The following is a 24,287-nucleotide window of genomic DNA, read 5'->3' as shown; positions in this document are numbered from 1 at the left end:
CCAAAAAGTAAAGATACAAATATTAGTTTCTAAAACTAAAAACTTTTAAGCATTTTATGTCTAATTCAAGTGTTAGATATTTTACAGTGAGTTTGCTTCAAAATGAAGTATATAGTATAGTACTTAATTAAGTTCATTTATTGACTTTTGAATTCTTTAGAGTCCTTACTTTAAGAGTAGTATTTTAATTCACCTTAAAGAATTAGTAGCACATAAAGATTTTAAGTAGAAGAAATTGCGTCTTGAGCATTTCTCTTAGAATAGTTCTAATCTTTATTTTGAAAAGATCAGGCACAAGGTAAATTCATTGTCCATTATGTTTTTCTAATTAATCATTTGACTCCTATTTTAAACACTACAAGCCATTTATCGTTGCCTTTGTTGTTTGGTCATCATTTTCTTCCCAAATATTTTTAGATTTTTACTTACTTATTTTTTGGTGAAGTGCAAAACAAAAACTCGGTAGAGTTTTTCAACCAGGAAAGATCGTAAGCATTTTAAGAGAGTAGTCGCTCAATTATTGGGAAAAAAGGGCTAAAAGAAAGCAGCCCTGTTAACTGCTTAATGCCAGTGTGTTCTTGTCAGGCTATGTTCGACCCCATTCATGGTCTCTTAAAACGTTGCGTTTGATTTTCCCAGTGATTGTCTTTGGGAGTTCTTTAACAAATTCCACCTAGTTATCAGAAAAACATAGTATGAGACACTTGATCAAGTTTACTGTCCCCACTAGTAAAGCATGTGACTTTAAGTGTCTGATCAAGTGTCTGTTGACTTTCAGTGTCTGTTGTGTGAAGCTAATTGAATGTCTTGGTCACCAGAAACTGTTCTGTTTATATATAAAGATGACAGTGGAGCTCCATCATGCTGGTTTTTAATGCTGGTTTGCTTTACAGAAGAACAGTCCCTTTATTCTATTGCTTTCCTCTAATTCAAACCAGACCTAGGTCTCTACTTCCCCAGGGAGATGCAGGCCACAGCTAAATGCAAAGAGAAACATCAAGTTAATTCTCGTTTTTTTTTTTTGACCTTTTAAGAACTGGGTCCTGGAAGTTCTGGGGAGATTTTTTAAAGATAATTTTGAGTATATACAATTTCCTACTTAGGCCTTGACTTGACAGTAAAATACTTTCTGCTCTCCCTCAAGATATGACTACTGTATTTTAAAATGTCCTCAAACATTTATGAAAAGAAACTAGGCACTGATTAAGTGAACTGAATGGAAATTAGGTTGCTTAGGTTGAAATTAACTACCTTTTAGCTGAAATGATGCCAACTGAAACTGAATTCTTACGTAGAGGATCAGTCAATATCAACTAATAGGATTCTAGGACTAGAAGGAAATTGTAGTGCCATCTGTGTGTCTTTATATAGAATTGTCCTTAAATCCCTCCTTTGGAGAAGGTTTCAGGAAAAATTCCACAGTTTCTTTGGATGGTATTTTCTTCCTGTCCCTTGAATTTGATCCCTTAATACTTAAAGTCACATGCTTTGAATTTAGAAAGGTATAATGGCCCAAAAGTACTATGATAGATAAGTCGTGCTGTCTTTGAAAACGATTGGCCACTATTTTTTTTTCCTTATATGAAATGGGACTGATTAGTCTGATAAGGATCTTTAGTAGTTACTTAGTATTGTAGAGATGACCAAAGATTCTAATTCTTCAAACATCTGTAGTATCTTAATATAAAGTATTTTAAAGCAAAATTCTTAAAGTTGAAACAGGTGTCCTCTACTTGTATAATGAGTTACTATAAAATCAAAAGCTAATATATGTACTTACTAGTTTAGATATTTATTTGGTAACACATTTAACTTTTGGGCACAATACTTGCCTTTCTTGGATACTTGTAAGGTGCAGTTGATTTTTTTACATGATCCTGAAGTTCAAGAGTTAATTTCTCTGGGTTGGATGATTTAAAGGGTGCAGATAAAACAACAAAAGCTTTCACTACCTGTAGGGGGAAAAAAATCAATTTATATCAATATATTTCTTTTTCAGACACATGAAAGAGTTTGGAATCAATGGCAAACACCAATACTTAATTGTTTGTTAATAGTAGATTGAGTAATGCATGCATATGCTGGAGATCACCTATGAACAAAGCTTGAATACAACTATACAGTGAGGTTTTGAGATCTAATTCCGGATAAATGGTTTGAGAGAGTGAGGAATGCAGTGGTTCAATAAAGCTAAAGGCTTCATTTTATTTTCATGTCACACTAGTATTTAACATTTCAACCAGACTAATCCTGTTTATTAAATAGGCAGTCCTTGATTGACAGGTAGCCACTTATTCCATCATACTTAAGAAGTAGTAGAGGATTATTGGAGGTTTAGAGAATATGTGTTTTGAGAGGATTTTGAGGAGGCCTGATGGAGAAAGTTTGTATGTTGAGAAATGGACTCAGAAAGGACTGATCTACTATAAAAAGTCTTTCTTGCCTGATATTTTTTGCTTCTCTTTGTAATACTGTTTAAAACCCACTAACTAGATAACTACTGAGGTGAATATAAGTTATTAACAATTCATACATTGATTCTAATTCATGTTTAATTCTGATATTCAGCTGAAATGGTTGTATTGAGACAAGGAGAATTTGGTGACAGGAGAAAAGTATTTTGGACAACAGAATCCATTGATCATGGAAGTGATACTGGAGGTATGAGTATGGGATCCACAGAAGGTCATGTATAATTTGAGCCAGGAATACAGAAAGAGATGTGGGAGAATGCTGATAAGCAAAGTGTTTTTGAAATTTCAACGTAAAGTATATAGGAAACTTCCATGAGGAAAAGAAAATTCTCTCTTCCATACTATTTGACTTCCTCCTAGAACTAAGGCTGGAGCTTCCCTGGTGGCTCAGATGGTAAAGAATCTGCCTGCAATGCAGGAGACCTGGGTTTGATCTCTGGGTCAGGAAGATCCTCTGGAGAAGAAAATGGCAACCTACTCCAGTATTCTTGCCTGGAGAATTCCATGGACAGAGGAGCCTGATGGGCTACAGTCTATGGGGTCACAAAGAGTTGGACACAACTGAGCTGTGGAAAATTCTTAAAGAGATGGGTATACTAGACTACCTTACCTGCCTCTTGAGAACCTGTATGTAGGTCAACAAACAACGGTTAGAACCAGACATGGAGCAATGGACTGGTTCCAAATTGGGAAAGGAGTCTGTCAAAGCTGTATATTGTCACCCTGTTTATTTAACTTACATGCAGAGTGCATCATGGAAAATGCCAGGCTGGATGAAGCTCAAGCTGGAATCAAGATTGCCAGGAGAAATATTAATAACCCCAGATATGCAGATGACACTACTCTAATGGCAAAACGCTAAGAGGAACTAAAGAGCTTCTTGATGAAGGTGAAAGAGAAGAGTGAAAAAGCTGGCTTGAAACTCAGCATTCAAAAAACTAAGATCATGGCATCTGGTCCCATCACTTATGGCAAATAGATGGGGAAACAATGGAAACAATGAAAGACTATTTTCTTAGGCTCCAAAATCACTGTGGATGGTGACTGCAGCCATGAAATTAAAAGACACTTGCTTCTTGGAAGGAGAGCTATGACAAACCTACACAACATATTAAAAAGCAAAGACATCACTTTGCCAACAAAGGTCCATATAGTCAAAAATATGGTTTTTCCAGTAGTCATGTATGGATGTGGAAGTTGGACCATATAAAAGGTTGAGTGCTAAAAAACTGATGCTTTCAAATTGTGGAGCTGGAGAGGACTCTTGAGTGTCCCTTGGACAGCAAGGAGATCAAACCAGTCAGTCCTAAAAGATATCAACACTGAATATTCATTGGAAGGACTGATGCTGAAGCTGAAGCTCCAATACTTTGGCCACCTGATGGGAAGAGCCAGCTCACTGGAAAAGACCCTGATGCTGGGAAAGATTGAAGGCAGGAGGAGAAGGGGGCAACAGAGGGTGAGATAGTTGGATGGCCTCATTGACTCAATGGATCTGATTTTGAGCAAACTCTGGGAGATAGTGAAGGACAGGGAAACCTGGTGTGCTGCAGTCCATGGGGTCCCAAAGAGTCAGACACAACTGAGCAACTGAACATCAAAAACTAAGGCTACTTTTGTCATTCCCTGAAGTCGCTTTCATTGGGTCCTAATTAGGATTGTGGTATTTGTTTGGGAACTTGGTCACAATCTCTTATTTGCACTGTTTCTGTGAGAAAGTATAGTACGCATTTCACGACAATCATACATATAGTAAAATCTGCTTTTGCTTGTGCAGTATCTGGTCTTCCCTTTTCAGTAACAGCACCCTGATTTGCCTGTGGAGGATTACTTTACCTCTCTGATGGAGTTGACACTAACTCCTATGTCCAATGACTGGCATATGATCCAGGTTGAGCCAGACAGCAAAGATCTTTGCAAAGACAGCAAAAAGCTGTCTCCTTTCCTGGGGTTGTCAAGGTGTAATTTGTTAAGTATATATGGTGTTTGTTACCGTCAGGTGGGAAGAACCTGCCCAAATAGTGCCAACATAAGGAACGGCAGAGCAAGAAATAGAGACAGACTTAGTTTTGCTAATATCACATGAACCCTTGGATGTGTGAGCCAATAGATTGTTTTTTTTTTTTTAAAGAAATATAAGTCAGTTTGAGTTGAGTTTCTGTCATTTGCTACTAAAAGAATCTTAAAACATTCCCTTTGGTACACAACTCACTTGTAAAGTTGATTGCCTAATATATATTGCCATGTGTGTCTCATTACATGACTACTTTTGATTCATTCTTTTAAGTGGTTAGATGGGCAACTTGAAAATATGAGATTGCTGCTTTAATTAGTGACCTTCATACTACCTCTCCTCTGACTGGATCTGGACTGCTGACAACAGCTGATTCAACGACTGCTGGGTGCTCAATTAGTGCACTCTCCACTTCAAATGGCCCAATACGGTACCTAGAAGGGGAAAAGAAGAAGCCTTTGATATCTACATCTAAGTAGATTTCCCTGGTAAATTGTGACTTTCTAAAAGTACCAAATGTACATACCCAGAGGATATGATGACATCATCAGCTCTGCCAACAAACCAGAAATAACCATCACTGTCCATCACTCCTCTGTCTCCAGTGACGTAAAAATTCCCTCTTATGGTGGCAGCAGTTTTCTCTGGATTGTCCTATGAATCAAACATGACATTGGGGATTAGTTTGATCAGAATAGAAGGGGTATGGCACCCATGAAGTGACTAGTACATTTCATTCTATTTCTAAAAAAAAAAATTTAAAAAGGTAGTTCCTGGCAAAGAATACAAAAGAATACAAGAGCATAATAAAAAATATTATCTATGCCACCCATGGCACCACATATCTACCTCCCCCGACCCCCTAAAGCCTATCCAGGTGTCCTTCCTGAGGACAACCAAAGTAGCTGGTTTCTTTCACATAGAGTTTAATCTTCACAAAATCCTTAGGAGAGAGATAATATATCTATTTTTTTCATTTTACAGCTGATGAAATAGACTTGGATTTTGTGACTTGTCCAAGGTTACATAGCAAAACATGTGGGATATGAAATTTGGACCCAAGTCTATATGACTCCCTATTATACCACCTTTTCTATTAAAGTCTATTAAAGTTCTACATTCTTGTACCACATATTCAGAGAAGAAACAGAAGGGTCGTGTAGATGTTAGCCTGAGGGCAATTTCCCCTTCTTTTCCAGGTGGTAGGATATTGCCATTTTCATCAATAATCTAGAATGAAAGAAACAGTTTAGGTACCTAAAACTTTCTTTACACAAAATGAAAATGGGTTATTAATAGTTCTGTAATGAATAGCAGAAATCTGAAATAGTCTCTCTTCTTTGTTGAACCAGTTGGGTATTACCCACCTGCACATCGTAGGGTAGTACTCCTTTCCCCATTGAGCCTGGTTTAATTTCTTGTCCTTTCTGATTGGCACAAATTATTCCCTATTAAGAGAATATATTTTATGTCACTATGTAAAAATTCACTTTTCTGTAGCTATTAATATATCATGACAATGAAATCCAAGACCCAGTTTTGACTGATTTTTCAAGTATTCAAGCTCATCTTCCAAAATATATTATTTGAGACTGCTGCTGCTGCTGCTAAGTTGCTTCAGTCATGTCCGACTCTGTGCGACCCCATAGACGGCAGCCCACCAGGCTCCCCCATCCCTGGGATTCTCCAGGCAAGAACACTTGAGTGGGTTGCCATTTCCTTCTCCAATGCATGAAAGTGAAAGTGAAAGTGAAGTCACTCAGTCATGTCTGACTCTTCGAGACCCCATGGACTGCAGCCTACCAGGCTCCTCCTTCCATGGGATTCTCCAGGCGAGAGTACTAGTAGTTCTCAAACTTGAGTATGTATCAGTTAAAACACATTGCTGGGGCCCCATCCCAGTTTCTCATTCATAGGTCAGGGAGAGGCCAGGGTATTTGAATTTGTATTTCTCCCAAATTCATAGGTGCTACTGATACTGCTGGTTTGGGGACTACACTTTGAAAATCACTCCTTTTGGCTGAGTACCATTAAGTGCACCTTAAGTTCTATTAAGCCCACTGGGACTCTCTGGGGTCCTTCCCAGTGCATTGGAAAGATGAGCTATTCAATTTTGAACCTCTTCAATCTCTAACACCTCTGAGACTTAGCCTGTGTGAGGAGGCAGGAAAGCCAAGAATAATCATAATTCCCCTTCAGTCAAACCTAGTCGGGCAATTTAGAAGTTTTAGGAAATACCATCACAATTTAGAGCATGATGGGAACACTTCAGGGGCTCAGTTGACAGTCCTGGGGTTGAAAGGCTAAACTTTGTCCATTAAACATACCACTTCTGTCTGTCCGTAGCCCTCATACAGCTCCAATCCAGTTTGCACTTTCCACTGTTCCAGCACCTCTGGATTGAGTGGCTCCCCTCCTGTCAAGCAATGCCTCAGCTTCTTGAATTTATATCTGGAGAGAGAGTTTCACTGGGGTCTTTGGGGAGCAAAATATGAGTGGCTTTCATTGGCAGATAACTAGGACATTGGAAACAAGCAAAGAGTGAGGAAGGGCAAGTCTTAGGAAAGTTCATTCAGAGAATATTTGTTGAGCAACTACTCTTGTCAGATGTTGTTCTAGGCACATGGGGTATGTTATGATTAAAACAGTTTCTTGGTGGAGTTTACATTTAACAGGTCATTCAAGAGAGGAAAATGTTGGAGAAAATGCTAATAATGATATTAAGAACTTATTAAGAGCCAAGAAATATGGCAGCTAGTATTAATAGAACATTTATGATGTTACAAGGGCTTGTGGAGCACTCTCATAATCTTCACAAACTCTGTTTTACAGATGAAGACATTGAGGTTGAAAAAAGTTAAAGAACTTGCCCAAGCCCTCCGAAAGATAAAGAGCAGAGTTGAATAATCTGTACTCTACACTTATCACTTGTCAAGTATCTCATTCACCAAACATGCTGCTGCTGTTGAATTCTTACCACAACCTGTGAGGTGGCTCTTAAATATCTCTTATGGATGGAGTTAAGGGAGCCTTAGCAAGGTCCTCTTGAGTGATTGAGATCCACTATTAGGAGCAGAGTCCACCTATTTGACTTTGTAGCATGAGCTTTTAACCAGTGGCTTACTACTCAATTGCCCAGCCAGGTTCAGGTGAGAAAGCTTGGAACAGCTCAATTCTAACATAGTGAGGTCCATAATGGGAGGGAGGGTTTGGTAGAAAATGAATTGGGCCTATTCAGAATAGAAGTCCTTGAATTAATCTTAAAATTTGAGCAAGATGTTCACATTCTGAGGGCCACAAGGAGTTGATTAGGAAAAGGGAAGATTCATGTCTCCTTTATTGTTTCTCATAGCTATCTCCCTCCTAGACATCCACACCTTGGGGGAAGACTTTTTTCTGTTTGTTTTGTCTTTGAAGGATCCAGGTTTAGGGGAGAAGCAGGTGACTGTAATGACTTAAATTGTTTCTTCCTTTCTCTCTCTCCTTATGTATTAAATTCATGTTAGTTAAATAAATATACTTTGCAACTTCACCTAATGTTCAGGTGATTTGGCTAAGTTGAATATAAGCTTTAAGTCATAAGACTTTATTAACTTCAGGGCAGTATAAATATAGATATGTGTGTGTGTGTGTGTGTGTGTGTGTGTGTGTGTTTAGAGCAGGGGTGATAAAAGCACTGGGATTACAGAACTCTTGTTGTCTCTGGAAGTGTTCTGTTGTTCCAATGATTCTTAAACTGGGGATGTTGGGGGCCAGGGGTGGGAGGTTGCCCTCTAGGAGACTCTTGGTAATGTCTGGAGACATTTTTGATCATCACCACTGATGGAGAGGGAAGTCCTACTGATACAGGTTAATAGTAGGTAGAGGCCAGGTAGAATGCTACAAAGCAAAGGACAGCACTCCATGACACAGAATTATTTGGTTCAAAATGTCAGTAATGGTGAGACTGAGAAACTATCTTGTACTGAAAAGGGGAGATCTGTGTTGCTGGATTATAACTTTTGTTTGTGGTTCAAATGGAGATTTCTGCCCAAATACCTCTTAAGGTCTTTTTGCACAAGCATCCGGTACACGGTGGGAGCACTGCAGAGGGTCGTGATGGGATAAGTGGTAAGCGTCTGGATGATGGAGAAAGACGAAATATCAGCAGTGGTTAATTAAAGGCAATGACTGGAGCTGATGTCTACAACCTCCTCTTTTCTTTCATTGACATGTGATCATCTCATGGAAAAATACCAATAACCTCAGATACACAGATGATACCACTCTAACAGCAGAAAGCAAAAGGAACTAAAAAGCCTCTTGATGAGAGTGAAGGAGGAGAGTGAAAAAGCTGGCTTTAAAACATTAAAAAAACTAAGATCATGGCATCTGGTCCCATCACTTCATGGCAAATAGATGGGGAAACAATGAAAACGGTGAAACACTATTTTCTTGGGCTCCAAAATCACTGTGGATGGTGAAATTAAAAGACACTTGCTTCTTGGAAGGAACGCTATGACAAACCAAGACAATGTATTAAAAAAGCAAAGACACCACTTTGCCGACAAAGGTCCATATAGTCAAAAATATGGTTTTTCCAGTAGTCATGAATGAATGTGAGAGTTGGACCATATAAAAGGCTGAGCGCTAAAAAACTGATGCTTTCAAATTGTGGTGCAACCATGAAATTAAAAGACACTTGCTTCTTGGAAGGAAAGCTATGACAAACCTAGACAACATATTAAAAAAGCAAAGACATCACTTTGCTGACAAAGGTCCATTTAGTCAAATCTATGGTTTTTCCAGTAGTCACGTACAGATCTGAGATTTGGACCATATAAAAGGCTGAGTGCTGAAAAACTTTTGCCTTCAAATGTGGACTCTTGAGAGTCCCTTGGACAGCAAACAGATCAAACCAGTCAAACCTAAAGTAAATCAACCTTGAATTTTCACTGGAAGGACTGATGCTAAAGCTGAAGTGCCAATACTTTGGCCATCTGATGTGAAGAGAAAACTCATTGGAAAAGACCTCAATGCTAAAGATGGAAGGCAAAAGGAGAAAATGGTGTCACAGGATGAGATGGTTAGAGAGCATCACTGACTCAACGGACATGAGTTTGAGCAAACTCTGGGAGATAGTAGAGGACAGAGAAGCCTGCCATGCTTCTGTCAGGGTGGCAGCAAAGATTCAGACACAATTTAGCAACTGAATTAAAACAATTTTAATATTTGTATTTAGTATTACATGAAACAGATATATCAATATTATATTAATATATAATTTGTCAATGACATATAAGATATTTAGATCTTACACATTTAATATTTTATAAAAGAATATTTTATTTTAATATTTATTCTCATTTTGTCTCATTGAATATACTAAATAAGAATACTAATAATGTTATATGTAATTATATGTGATGGTATATTAACATATTATTAAATATTTCTATTTAAATATTATAACATATTTAATACTTTATGAAAGAGAATATTTCATAAATAATAAAATATTCTTATTTTATAAATGTTGGTTTTAAAACTGTAAAATTAACTTATCTACTTCAAGTAACTTTACAAATCTGATGTAGAGACCCAAGTTCTTATGTTACTCTAAATTTCTGTGAAAACTCATAAACCATCTCGTCAAACCAGTTGGCAAAATAACAGGGTGAGCATAGCTTTTAGTCACACACAGGTGTGGTGCTTTTAATAATAAGTATTTTGTTAAACTTGATTGATCATTCATGGAGTTGAAAAATAATTGGCCTTGAATCACATTTTTCTAAAGGCTAAAGAAACTGGAGTCATCTGATATCTCATTCTAGCTGTTGCTGGCTGAGAAGGATGGATGTTCCTGGTTTCAAGAAGAATATTGGGTTCTGAGAATTAGCAAAGTGAGAAGCACAGGGCGAAGGCAGAATGAAAGGCGCTACTCTGGGAGAAAGGTGACACCACCTTCATCTCTACACAGGAGTTCGGATTTATCAACTATTGTCTTTGTTTCACTGAAACAGAAACCAAAGATTTATTTAGACTTGAGACTTAATCTGTTATTTAGAACCAGACTCTCAGGCAGTCGGACACAACTGAGTGACTGAACTGAACTGAACTGAACTGAGACTTAATCTGTTATTTAGAACCAGACTCTCAGGTGGCCACTGATTTAGTGATACTAGCAAATTCTGAAGAATTTGAAGCACAAGAGGGGTTTTATGCTTAAGAGCATTGTGGGTGTTCCTTTTTCACTCTGTTAAATACATTTTAAAGCCAAGTCTCTGGAGACTTTACTTCTTAAAAAAGAAATGGTTTTCATAAGCCCAAGAAGTCCTGCATTCTGAGGAATCATGTCTCTATGGTTTTGGGAAAGACAAGAGAAACCTATATGTAATTTAGAAAACTATATGTAATTTGAAGTAGTGACTTACATCCAGGAAAGTGTCGGTGTCAAACTGGGCCATCCGATGCACAAAGACACAGGCTCCTTGAAGCCAGGAGGAAAACACACTGCCAATGGCAGCCTTGATCCAGCCAGTGTCAGACATGTTCCATATGATATCTGTGGACTTCAGGTCTAGCCAATACCTAAGTGATATGGGGAAGCAACAATACAGACCAAGCTGAAATAAAACAAAGAAACAGGAAAGTAAACAAATTTGTGTCCTTAAGGAACAGCCTTGCCTTGGAACCTCAATGGCTATGGAGAAGGGTCAAAAGAAGCCCCACGCCCGGATGAGCAGCACCACCTCTCATTCTTGATAGAGGGCTTTTCAGAATCTTAGGTAGTCTGAGAGTAGACTGGGAGTCTGGGTTTGGCATGGTTTTCTGAGTTTGTCCACTGAGGTGACAACTATTTACTGAGCAAATATTATATGATAGACATTGTTCTATAGCAGAGGGCAAGGAAGACCAGATTTCTTCCCTGTTTTAAGGGAGATAGATAGTGAATAAGTATCTAAGTAAATATCACAATTTCAAATAATGATAAGTGCTATGAGGAAAATGAAATAGGGTAATGTGATAGTTTTAGGACATCTTGGACGGCCTTTCTGGGTGGGCAAATTTATGTGGCCAAAAGGAGAAGGAGCCAGACATGCTGTTGTGGGGACTGAATCAAGGTCAGTTCCTAAGTTCTTGATTGACCAGTTGGTTAGATGGTACAATTTCCTGAATTAAGACATTGAGAGTTCTATTTTGTAGATGTTTCATTGGAAATACCTAATAGCCACCCAAGTAGAGATGCCAACTAGGCAATTGGATATACATATTGGCAGCTCAGGGGATAATTAAAAAAAAAAAAAAAAAACAGTTTTCCTCCTTACCTTCCACAGAGGGTATACCCAATTCCCAGGCTGCTCTGAGAGTGTTGGGCCATCTTGGGAGAGCCTGTGGTCCCACTGGTGAAATAAATCGCCATTGGTTCTTGACTTCCTGTCTCCACACAACTGTGCTCTGCAGAGGCAGTTCTGTAAAGTATGGGCCCCAAGATGATGACTGAACATGGCAGACCAGTTTAGCTCTGATATTTTTTTTTTTTGCTTTGCTACTTATGCCTTCTTGACACCAGAATGTAATCCAAAGCCTCCCTGAGAGAAATTTCTCAAGAAAACTTATAGGGACTTTGCAGGGACTGCATGGCTTGTGGGATCTTAGTTCTACATCCAAAGATGGAACCTGTACCCTTGGAAGTGAGGGCATAAAAGCTTAACCACTTAACCACTAGACCACCAGTGGTCTAGACCACTAGATTCTCCAGGCAGGAACACTGGAGTGGGTTGCCATCAATGCATGAGAGTGAAAAGTGAAAGTGAAGTCACTCAGTCATGTCCGACTCTTAGCCACCCCATGGACTGCAGCCTACCAGGCTCCTCTGTCCATAGGATTTTCCAGGCAAGAGTACTGCAGTGGGGTGCCATTGCCTTCTCCGAGTTACTGAGTTAGGAATGGGCATATGATGCAATTAGGAAGGAATACTGCCTCCCCCTACCCCATTCATCTTGCTTTTTGACCTTTGGATATTGTTGCAAGAGTACTTGATGTCTGGAATCAGCCTAGCCATGTTGGGATCACAAGAAGCATTATCATCCACACTAAGGATGGCATGATGGAAAGATGAATGAGTCTAGGTCCATGCTATCTTCAAAAAAACACTGAATTAACCAACTCTCATTCCATTCTACCTCTGTACTTATTTGTAATATAATAAACTTGTATTGTTTAAGCCATGCTTACTTGGGTCTTCTATTGCTAAAGCTAAGAGCACTTTAACTGATAGTAATATCTGTGTAATATTGTCTGCATAGACAGCCCCCAAAATTCCTTCCATCCAAGCATGCCTCACTGAGGGATGGAGCCTGTGTCCTCTCTCCTTGAATCTGGGCTGGTCTTAAGACTTGCTTTGGCCAACAGGACATGACAGAAGTTGTGCAACTTCTCAGCCTGAGCCACAAAGGCTTTGTAGTTTCACTTTTCACTGGAACACAGCCACCACATAAAAATGTTCAGATTGTCCTGCTGGAGAGACAGGGCATGTGTGGGAGAAGAGAAATGTTTAACGAACACCAAAGTCTCAGACTTATGAGTGAACCCACTTGGATCCTCCAGCTCCAGTCAAGCTGATGTGGAGCAGAGATAAATTGCTTCTGCTGAGACCTACATGAATCTCTAACCCAAAGAATCTTGAGCAAATAAAATGATTGTTTTTACATCACTAACTTTTGAGTTGGTTTGTTACTCAGTATTTAATACCCAATAGAACACCTATGAATTTTTGAAACTCACATATCATCTTTTTAATATCTCAGGTTGAAGGAAACAGAGTTGAGGATACCATTTTAATCCATCCTAATTAGATTAAGATTGCCACTGAAATTTTAAAACAGTAAGGATTAATGATATAAACACACACTATATTGTCAAATATAGTTTCATGAAATATTAATGTGGTTTTCTTGGTAACTTGCCTATCCTACCCCTTGTCCCCTCTCCCCAAATAAAAATAAACCATTCAATTTTATTGACTTTTTCAGTAAAATATATGGTGAAATTGGTATGTGTTGGACTGGAGAAAGGGGAATATCATCATAGTATCTGATACAAACAAGCAAACAAAAACAAACCAAAAAAGCTCAACTCATCTTTGAATGCTTCTAAATCTAGTATGTAAAACTTTTGATATAAAGCTTTTGATTTTTAAAACAAAGAAACATTATAATCTGTGAGTGACAAGAAGATTTTCAAGCAGGGTTTCCAGCGTATGACTTCTGTCTTTCTTTGCATACCTGAGTTATATATATAATCAGTTTTTTTGAACTGATTATATGCTGATGATTCCAGATTTATATCCTTACCTCCTTGAGCCTGAGACTCAAATATCTACCACTTGCTACACATTTGTTTGTTCTTAGTCCCCTCAATCGGTGGCTCAGACAGTAAAGAATCTGCCTGCAATGTGGGAGACCTGGGTTCAATCCCTGGGTTCGATCCCTGGGTTGGGAAGATCCCCTGGAGGAGGGCATGGCAACCCACTCCAGTATTCTTGCCTGGAGAATCCCCATGGACAGAGGAGCCTGGCAGGCTACAGTCTGTGGGAGTGTCAAAGAGTCAGACACGACTGAGCAACTGAGCACACAACTTTAAACTCTTTCTCAAGCTGATAGTATCCCACCCACTAAGTCATCCGAGTTAAAAAGCAGAAGATTCCTGCCTTCATTCTTCATGTTCAATGAGTCTCCAAATCCTTCTAGTTCTTTTTTAGTGTGCCTCCTTCTCTTGGTACTACTCATCAGAGCTTGGACTTAGAATTTCGTCATTGCTTCCCTAGATAAGCCTTTCAGATGGTCTCTCGGATTCCAGTTTGGTTCTATTCAAATTTATTTTTTATGCAGTTGCCAGAGAAATCTATTTAAAACTGGAAACTGACCTTGACACTTCACTTCTTAAAACTCTTCACTGGCTTCCCTTGTCATGTGTGTATTAATTGCTCCGTCGTGTCCGACTCTTTGTGACCCCATGGACCACAGCCCACTCTTCCATCCATGGAATTCTCTGGGCAAGAATACTGGAGTGGGTTGCCATTTCCCTCTCCAGATCCCTTGTTCATAGGATCAAGTTAAAAATTTAGCATACATGTTCAATCTTTGGGCTTCCCTGGTAGTTCAGCTGGTAAAGAATCCACCTGCAATGTAGGAGACCCTGGTTCTATTCCTAGGTTGGGAAGATCCACTGGAGAATGGATAGTCTACCAACTCCAGTATTCTTGGGCTTTCCTGATGGCTCAGCTGGTAAAAAATATGCCTGCAATGTGGGAGACCTGGGTTTGATCCCTGGGTTGATAATATCCCCTGGAGAAGGGAACAGCTACCCACTCCAGTATTCTGTCCTGGAGAATTCCATTGACTGTATAGTCCATGGGATCGCAAAGAGTCAGATCTTTATATGAGAGGCTATTATCTGGCTTCTGCTTGCTCTTCTGGCCTCCACTATGACTTCATATTTTCCTTTCTAGCCACCCCCAACTGCTTGCACAAACTTTCTTTGCACATTTTGGGATTTTCTTTGCCTCCATACTTTTTTCATATAGCTCTTCTTCTTGGAACACTGTTTTAAGCCCCTTATGATCAGAATCCAGGGTCTTGAGCTGAAGGGAAGGGTCCTTTTTATTAGGACAGGAAAAGAGAAATATCAGTCAGGCCCATAATTTTAACTGTTTCCCCATTCTAGTATAATATTCTGGAAAATGTTCATGAATGTCTATCCATGGGAGACAGAAGTAGCATAAGAAACCTTAAAGTGAACTCCCAGAAGATTAACTCTAACCAAATGAGATAGTACTGATTATGGCTGTGTGTGGTTTTCTGAGAGAACAGCCAGTTGTTGGCAATTTATGGCTCCCTTTTCCTTAGCTTTTAGAGAAACAATCCATGCCAGTTGTCAAGTTATGACACTCCAAAGTTGTTTGTTTGAAGTGAGGATTCCCTTTACCTTGAAAAATACTCCCCAAATGTATAAATTTCAATTTGAAATTCATGTGAGTTCAAAGTTCTCTGTCTCCTGTGGATTTTGTGATGCTTTAAAGGCTTTCTGGGGACTCAACAGAATGTGGCAAGAGTTGTTTAGGACAGGAGTCTTGAAAGTGGGGGAACTTGCTGCCCAGGAGTATATGCAAGATGACTGGAATGAGAAGAAAATAGAATTTCAAATTATATGTATTTTAGAATTCGTTCTTTAAAATAATTATTTTTTATATTTGTGTGGTGCACAAAAGTACATGTATATAATTTATAAATAAATAAATACATATGTATTAGGGGAGTGTGTTAAAAATATTTTACTGAGGAATATGAATATTCAATTGAATAATACTACCTTAGGGAATTACTGCACTGCTGAATGGCTTTGTTAATTTCAGACTAATAATAATTACAATTACTATAAATCTTACAGAGTGATTACTCTGTGCCAAGCATTATGCTAAAAACTTCACATGCTTCATCACATTTGATTTTTATACAACTCATTGGGGTAGAAACTATACTATTCTTATTTTATGGATAAGACACAGAGTTTTAGAGATGTTATTTGACTTATCCAGAGGTACTCAGTTTATGAAAGACACAAACAGCATCCTCTGTCATAGCTGTGGGAAAACCTTTTGGGTTTGACCAACAGGGTTTAGTTTTGATTACTGGTAAAACTTTATTCCAGCAATGGAAACTACTTTTATTCAACAGAGTTTATATGTCTTCTTTTTATAAGCTAATCAAAAGTATTTTTTAAAAAAACATAAGCTACTTAACAGCTCTTTGAAGGATAATACATTTAATAAACATTTTACTCCATTTTTTTACAGTTTAGGAAGCACTTTCTTCCTTATTAGCTTATTTTATCCTCAAAACAACACTTAAGACATGTGCATCCTTATTCTACATATAAGGAAAACTGAGGTTAAGTGTGCTGTTTTGTTCAGTCCTCAGTAAGCATGTCTTAGGGCCCAACTAAATGGTAGGAACTAGAAATGGAATGATCAGTCAAATAGACAAATAGTGCCTTTGCCTTCTTGGAGCTTACTGTTTGGAAGAGGGATGGAAGTTTTTTCTGTAAAGACCTAGATAATAAATATCTTAGGCTTTGGGGGTCATAGAGTCTCTGCTGTAGCTACCCAACTCTGCTCTTATAAGATGAGAGCCACTCTAAACAATATGTACAGAAATGGGTGTGGTCATGTTCCAACACAACTTTATAAAAGTGAGTGCCATGCCAGAATTGGCCTATGGGTCATCATTTGTCAACTGCAGAGGAGAAAAACAGATAGTAAATACAGGAACAAATGAGTGGATATGATATTTGGATAGTGATGAGTACTATGAAGAAAACAATAGGATGATGTGGTAGACTAGCTTGGAACTGGTGGTCAGAGATAGTCTCACTGAGGATAAGACATTTGAGTTGAAGTTTGACAGGAAGTCATCAACTTCCTGTTGATGAGGGCTGAGGAAGAGCATTCCAGATAGAAAAAACAGCAGGGGCAAAAGCCCTGAGGTGAACCACATTTAAGGGGAAAAAATGGTGGCCAGAGTCAAGGCTGTGAGTTGTGGGAGACGTGCTCCAGGACTTAGGCAAGTACTAAGTCAGGTAGGACACTCATCTCAGGCCCTGGCAAAAAGGAGGGAAATGGGAGCAGAGCTACAGCCCTTTCTCTGTCCTTAAAACGTTTTTATTAGGTGATTTTTTCCTGAGAAGGGGCCTGGATCAACCCACAGCATGCAGGAGTCCTTGGAGGCTAGGAGACTCTGAGATGCAGTTGTGACTGGTGTTATTGCTGGCACTGCAACTAATGTGGGGAAAATACTCACTGAAATAACTCTGGGAAGCTGAGCCACCCATCCTGGCTGTGTGGAGACACCAGGAGTTTGGTCTTCAAGTCTGGACACTCGGACACAATGGACTCCACTGCTGGGATCACCTCCTCACTGGCCACGATGCACTTGGCCTTAGATGCATGCAGCCGATAGAGGATGTCTTTTGCTGTCAGCTGGGTTGTTCCTGGCATGAAGACAAGCCCTGGGAAAGAGACAGGCCTCTGAATAGACTGCGGACTGTGGAAATTTGGGCTTTGTGCCTGCATGGCAAAGAGCTGCAAAATCTAACCTTCAGCTACCCTTGTCTTGGTCTCCAGGAACATCCCGCAGGACCCTGATCTCTGAGAGATCCTTAGAGCACTGGCTTCAGAGTCCGACAGTCCCTGGATCTAATCCCATTCTTGCAACATACTTGCTTTGTGACCTTGAACTTATTCCTTCATCTCTCTGTGTCCTCCTTTCCTTCTTTGTAAACTGGGGAAACTAATAATAAGTCTGGCACATAGTAAGCATTATGCTGTTGTTGTTTAGTTGCTAAGACATGTCTGCCTCTTTTTGCCACCCCATGGACTGCAGCCTGCCAGGCTCCTCTGTCCGCAGGATTTCCCAGGTAAGAATACTGGAGTGGGTTGCTATTTCCTTCTCTAGGGGATCTTCCAGATCCACGGATGGAACCCACATCTCCTGCATTGGCAGATGATTCTTTACCATGAGCCATCATAATGGTGGGCTATTATTATGTACCATTTTAGTCATTGTCATATAACACTTAAACAGTACTTTACATTTTACAGCACTTTACAGGTTTACATTTTCATGAATATCAACTCATCCAATCATCTGAACCTATGGTTTCCAAATGAGTTTGGCAAGATAAGCCACTAGGGATAAGAGAAGAAACTAGAATTTAAAAAATTTATTGCAGATATGGAATTCTGTTTATGACTTTATCTCATTTTTGTATATATTTTTATACATACTGTATTAGCAAAGTAGAACAACTTAAATAACTATATCCAGATGGGAGTATATGTTTCCCAAGAATTTTTATTGATAGATTGTATAGCCAAAAAAAACTTGGAGGCCACTGTTCTAAGCAACCATGTAAATCAATGCAGTTGTTGCCATTTGATGGAATATGAGCCAAGCAAGTGGCAGAGTCAGCCTTCAAACCTGGGTTTTCTCAGTGGTCTGTGTTCATTGACATATGCCTACATTACTTTGGCAATGCTTCATTTATTCCACTGTTTCACATCATTCTAAACATTGGCCTGTGATGGGCCTGATTTTAAAGTACTAGTTCCTTATGAGAAGAACATATATGGGAGAATTAGATGAAAAACAGAGGGAAAGTGGTTTGTACTTTTTAAAGCAGATCAATGGCAAGAAAGTGGAATGTATGTAAAGCATTACAAAGAGCCACCGCCATTTATTGAGTATATAATATATGCCTGGTATCTCACTTAAAATTAATCCCAGCAGACAGACGACAACTAGCCCAGGGGCTGTAAAGTAAGTGGCAGAACCAAGATTCAAAGATACACTTCCCAGACTCCAAGACCTGTGTCATATACCAGACTCCTTATTTCTTGGTGAGTTCCCTGAAGTAGGCTAAATAGGAAGATATGGAGTTGAATTCCTAGGAAGGAAACTTCAATTACTGAATGTATCTTAAAAGCTCTTACATGTCATCCCCTCTTGAGAAGATGAATAAATATTTGATGTGATAAGTTAATCAAGAAAATATCTCATCATTCACTCAATATAAAAATATAAGATTTTGCAAACCATTTGTTCTTAGTGGCTCAGAAGTTATTAGTACTCTTGGGGGATTTGTGATGTGGATGTATTCAATGGATAGCTTGGGGGTCAGGAGTAAGTTCTCTTCTAGTGGATTTCAGATTTTTACGCTTTACAGCAAAAGCAAAGTATTTAGCTATGTGGTGCATAGTACTAGTATCTCTGTTTACTGAGATTTAATTATTCTGAACTTGAAAACATAATCCCTCAGGCGCTTGTTTAACATTTAATTAATTGTATATTTTTGACCATTCTGCTTGTGGGTTTGTTTTTAATCTCAGCATTTCACAAATGGCATACATTATGTTAAGTAATATTAGTATATTTTTATGACAAATAAAACCTTTAATCTCTTTCCAACCCACAATTGGTTTCACATTTGCAAATTCCTTTTTATAGTGAATGTAAAAAGAATTTTATATATTGCTATTTTATGTAATATTGGCAATGAGAGCATTTTTCAACACTATTATGAAATCCTTGTAATTATTCTTTTAATGACATTCCAGCAAATTGAAGCATCATAATTTCAATTAGCAATAACCACACCCTCACTAAACTTTATTCTCAGCTAGTTTTTAAGTTATTTAATAGTTCCTATATAGTTGTTTCCATTTTTTCCTATTATTAATGATATTGCAACAAGCGTTTTTGTGTTCTGTATAGTAGTATATCCTTCGGTATTCTTGTTTATTTTTGATTGACTTATAAACATTTATGTTGTGTGTGCAAACTTTTTCAGTAAAAGGCCAGATTGTAAACATTTTAGGCTTTGTGAGTCGTACCATCTCTATTTCAATCAGCAATTCTGCTGTTGTAGTGCAAAAAGAGCTATAGACAATACGTAAATGAGTGAGCATGGCTGTATTCCATTATAACTTTAAAGCTTTATTTACAAAAATAGATGGCCAACTCACTGGCCGTGGTTTCTGCTGAACTCTGTCCTAGAAAGGGAAAGAGTTCTGTAGAAATTTTACTGGGGTACATTATAAATTACTACTGTGGGAGAAAATGTGTCATTTAATACATTAATTTTCTGGGAAGAGGCAAAGGTTTTCCAGCTGGAATCTACAACCTTAGTCTTAAAAGTCATTTTGTTATAGTCCTTTTTTCTTCCTTTTGTACTGCTATGTCAGGGAGAATCCAAATGTATTCAGAGAAGGAAGTTCTGGAGCATCTGGATGAACACATCATAACCAGCACTGCAAAGAGGTATTGGTACCCACATTTGCTTTTATAGAGTTTTGTGTTTAAGCTCCAATTGCATAGCTTTCTAGCTGTGTGACTCTGGGCAAATTTAACCTTTCTGAACATCAGTTTCCTTTCTCACAAAATGGGCATCGCATCAATAATACTTACCTCTTGAGGTAGTGTTCTATTATTGCATCATGACTGCTTCTAATTTCAACCCAGTTTTTCTGTTCTTTGTAAGCATAACTTCAGTCAGGACTAACAATTCAGAAAAACCTCTACTTTCAGTCTTTTTCTGTTTCTGCATGATTTAGAAATGTTAAATATTGGCACTGACCTGTTCTCATACAAGCCACGTTTATAAGCCACCACTCTGGGATTCGGGGAAGAATCACGGCCACTCGGTCTCCTCTCTCTAAACCACAGGGCTTGGTGAGCACATTGGCAGCCTTTCGGGACAAGGAGCCCAGTTCTCCAAAGCTCCATTTCACCTCATCCCCTTTGCCATTCACCCACCACAGGGCTGGGTTGGCTGGTCTCTCTCCTGTCTAGGTATGCATAGGCACATGGGAAAGAGGGGAGAAGGCGCGAATGAGTGGTCATCAAATAGATGGGACATATTTGGTGTCTTTCCCTCAGCATTTGTGCTGGTGGAGCCCAGTAACAGAACCAGTTTGTCTGTGGGGGAGCCACTATTCTATCAAACACCGCCTTGTTGAGACAACCCATCGGGGTGCCCGTCCTTCCCTGATCAGCATGTGGGCCTGTGAACCAAGTTGGGCCAATCACAACTTCTGTCCCTGATTGAGTTTTCTGAGAAGAACAAAAAGATAGAAAATGGTTGGAGCAAAATCCGTCTATTGGCTCTTGGTGCTTATGCATCTGTCCTGCTTCCTGTCCTTGTGAAAACTCCAGCTTCCAACCCAATTTTGTGACCTCCCCCACATTCCTTTGATAAATTTCTTTCTTGTTTAAGTTAGAGTCTCTTCCAACCAAAAGCCAAAATGAATGGACCAAGACTGATTAGGAACTTATCATTTTTTACCCAAAAGACCAAGCTATGGCTTTCATAGGTAACCGAGAACAAGATGGAGGGCCTTTGTGGAAGGAGCTTGATTGGTTTCTGGAGCAAATGTCTTATAGTGATTCTAGAAGTCTGTACTGTAAAATCTTTTTGCTTTATGTATTACTTGGGGGAGATATTACTCTCCTTTTTTTCCCCTATCTGGAATGCTCCCTTTACCTTCCCTAGTTGGAAAATACTTGGAAGCTCAGTTCTCATTTCACTTCTTTGGTCAAGTCTTTCTTAGCTCCCACTTCTTCTCCTGACTTCTCTGTGTTCCTGAAGCTTTGTATGTACGTTCCCATTTATTCCATTAAACTTTGTGATATCATAAAGGCATCCCTATCCAATGGATTAAAGCTCTATAAGATCAGAAGCTGGTTCATTTACCTTTGAACTGGTGAACTTGGATAAGTAGCTTAACTTCTGTGAGGTTAAGTTCCTTATCTGCAGCCCCCTTATCTGCAGGGTGGTGATGGGGATTTGATGAAATAATACAGATCTGTATTTCTCAATCGTTAGTCATTTGAGTATCACTATTTTTCCAGATCTGTCTACACTTGTGCTGTTGTTCTTTGTATTCTTCTTTACACTGTTGACTCATTTTCACTTGAATACTTTACTTAAGGAAAATATGTTTAATTATTAATACCACCATAATGGGAAAATCAGTACAACTTGCTAAAAATGGGTTACTGAAAAATAAATATGTATACTGAAAACAAAATACGTCCCTACATTTTATCTAGAGATTTTCATCTTCTATCTGTGCTCTCTGTTCAAAAGTGAGTGTGTCAAATATAAGCAAGCTGCTAAAGACAATAGATTTGAAGGAAGATTGTCCATTCTATTTACTAGGAAGAATTAACTCCACATATTCAGTACCTTGTGCATGTAGCATATATTCTGAAGCACGGGCCCTCGCAGTGCACTTTGGTAAGCATTGATAAGTAAAGTGTTCAGCTTAGTGCCTGGCTGGGGGTGGGGGTCAGTATGCAGGGACCTTGACCTGGGGATACACTAAACACTTCATAAAACATATTGCTTTTTCCTTTTCAACCTCTGCTTCTGCACCAATGACTATTCATAAAACCAAAGCTCAAGTTACTGTTTTTTTGTGACCAGACCAAACAGAAGAATTGGAGAACAAAGAGCTGCTATGTTCGACTTGGGGAAAATGAGGGGAAAGAGGCATAATTCTTTGAGTAACCATGATGAGGGGGGCTGAGGATGAAGACAGCCATATGTAGTTGAGGGGCAAAGTTCTTCCCTGGAGAGAGAGAAGGGCAATTGGAAAACAAAGGAAACCAAGAGGTATGAAAAAATGGAATTAAAAATGGCCACAGAACAAGGAAACGGAAGGCTGAGAGACAGGTAGACACCAAGCATTTACAGGAGGCCCGTCATCTTGTACCTTCTCTTTTTGGGACCACTGGTCCAGCACATCCCCAGCAAAGTTAAAGTTCTTAGGCAATGATCTCTCACAGCGATTTATGGCTTCAAAGTCCGCGAGGGTCAGAGGCGCTCCCAGCTGGTGACTTTTGTGAAAGCGCCGGCCAATTGGCTTTGTGAGCCAGATGAATCTGAATGTCTGGTAGCGGAAAAAAATCTTCATGGTTCCAAAGGGCTTTGTTAGCTTGTGCGGATGTGGAAATACTGCAGTCTGTGGGGAAAGATTGGTGAGGAGTGTTAGTCTCTTCCCATGCTCTGTGGTGAGACTGGGAAGCGGACCTGTAGCTGTGTACCCTCAGGAGTTTGGAAAACACCTGAAAACACCCCATCCTTCTTTAGAGCTGAGGATTTCACCCTCATCAGCCCTCTACTACTAGACTCTTGCTCTTCATTCTCTTTGTGACCAGGTTAATCTTAAAAATAACAGCAAGAACAACAGCCCACAACTATAGAGTTGTCAAGCTCCTATCTTCTGTTCCTACCTTCTTCCCAAACACATGATAGACAAACAGAATATTTGCTGCCTGGATTGACATTCACGACCTCCTTCTCTCTGCCTCATGCTCTGTTCTAACTCTATCTGCTAAGTCCTCTCTCGAATTTCCTCTTCCAGTAAAGCAGCCCACTCACTTTTCGTAAATGTCTGTTCCCACCACTTAGATTTGACCTGTCATTCCCCTGGTTTCTGGGCCATGCTTCCTGCCTTCATTATAGCTCTTTAGACACCTTGGTGTAAGTACTGGATCAGTCATTTTCTGGCTGTAGGGCTTTAGGAAAATTATCTTTCTTACACCTCAATTTCCTCATGTGTGAAATGGGGAAAAATACAGCACCTCTGTCCTAGGGTTATTATGAGAATTTAATAAGATAATGTCTGTAAAATGCCCAGCATGTAAAAAGTGTCTTCAAAGTGTTAACTAGTGCTATTGTTAAGATCATTTTCATTAGCATAGTTCCATGAAACAGTCTTACAACATGAATCAGGAAACTTGTGATTTACTCTCAACTCTTTCAAGACTAGCTTTATGACATTGGTAAAGTAACCTTCTTCCCTTTCTGTACTGCCATCTGTATTCTAACATTTTTTTCCCTAATTCTCTGATTTATTTCCTTTGAATTTCCATAACATGCATCTATACTATTCATGCAACAGTTGTCTACCTTGTGTCATTAACTCTTGTTTTTAACATATGTGCCTTGTCTCCTAACCTATCTTGATGTGAGTAGGGGTTATGCTTTGCACCCTTAGCACTTAACATGTCTCATACAGCTATCTTCAGTAATAGAGATTGGAGTGCCAACCACCTTACCTGCCTCCCGAGAAACCTGTATGCAAGTCAAGAAGCAACAATCAGAAATGGACATGGAACAATAGACTGGTTCAAAATTGGGAAAGGAGTGCATCAAGGTTGTATATTGTCACCCTGTATATTGTTTATTTAACTTAT

General features: G+C 39.0%; 1 protein-coding gene and 1 pseudogene across 1 annotated transcript; both read right to left on the bottom strand.

Moving 5' to 3' along the window:
• The window catches only part of LOC139179632 (craniofacial development protein 2 pseudogene), a 65,572-nt pseudogene that overhangs the window by 25,671 nt on the left and 15,614 nt on the right, over positions 1-24,287 (bottom strand).
• On the bottom strand, positions 356-23,002 carry ACSM4 (acyl-CoA synthetase medium chain family member 4). The gene is made up of 13 exons (XM_070779192.1): positions 22,802-23,002; positions 20,662-20,872; positions 17,328-17,535; positions 11,796-11,939; positions 10,902-11,058; positions 8,527-8,606; positions 6,816-6,939; positions 5,856-5,936; positions 5,617-5,718; positions 5,015-5,142; positions 4,823-4,922; positions 1,833-1,952; positions 356-673 (listed from the first exon to the last, which is right to left on the bottom strand). Exons 1-13 carry the CDS (start codon positions 23,000-23,002, stop codon positions 587-589), a joined length of 1,743 nt encoding a protein of 580 aa, XP_070635293.1. The 3' UTR covers positions 356-586.

This window comes from Bos indicus, chromosome 25, assembly GCF_029378745.1.
Source record: "Bos indicus isolate NIAB-ARS_2022 breed Sahiwal x Tharparkar chromosome 25, NIAB-ARS_B.indTharparkar_mat_pri_1.0, whole genome shotgun sequence".
Lineage (NCBI taxonomy): Eukaryota > Metazoa > Chordata > Mammalia > Artiodactyla > Bovidae > Bos > Bos indicus.
The sequence above is the reverse complement of the archived record's forward strand: the minus strand, read 5'-3'. Positions and strand labels throughout refer to the sequence as shown.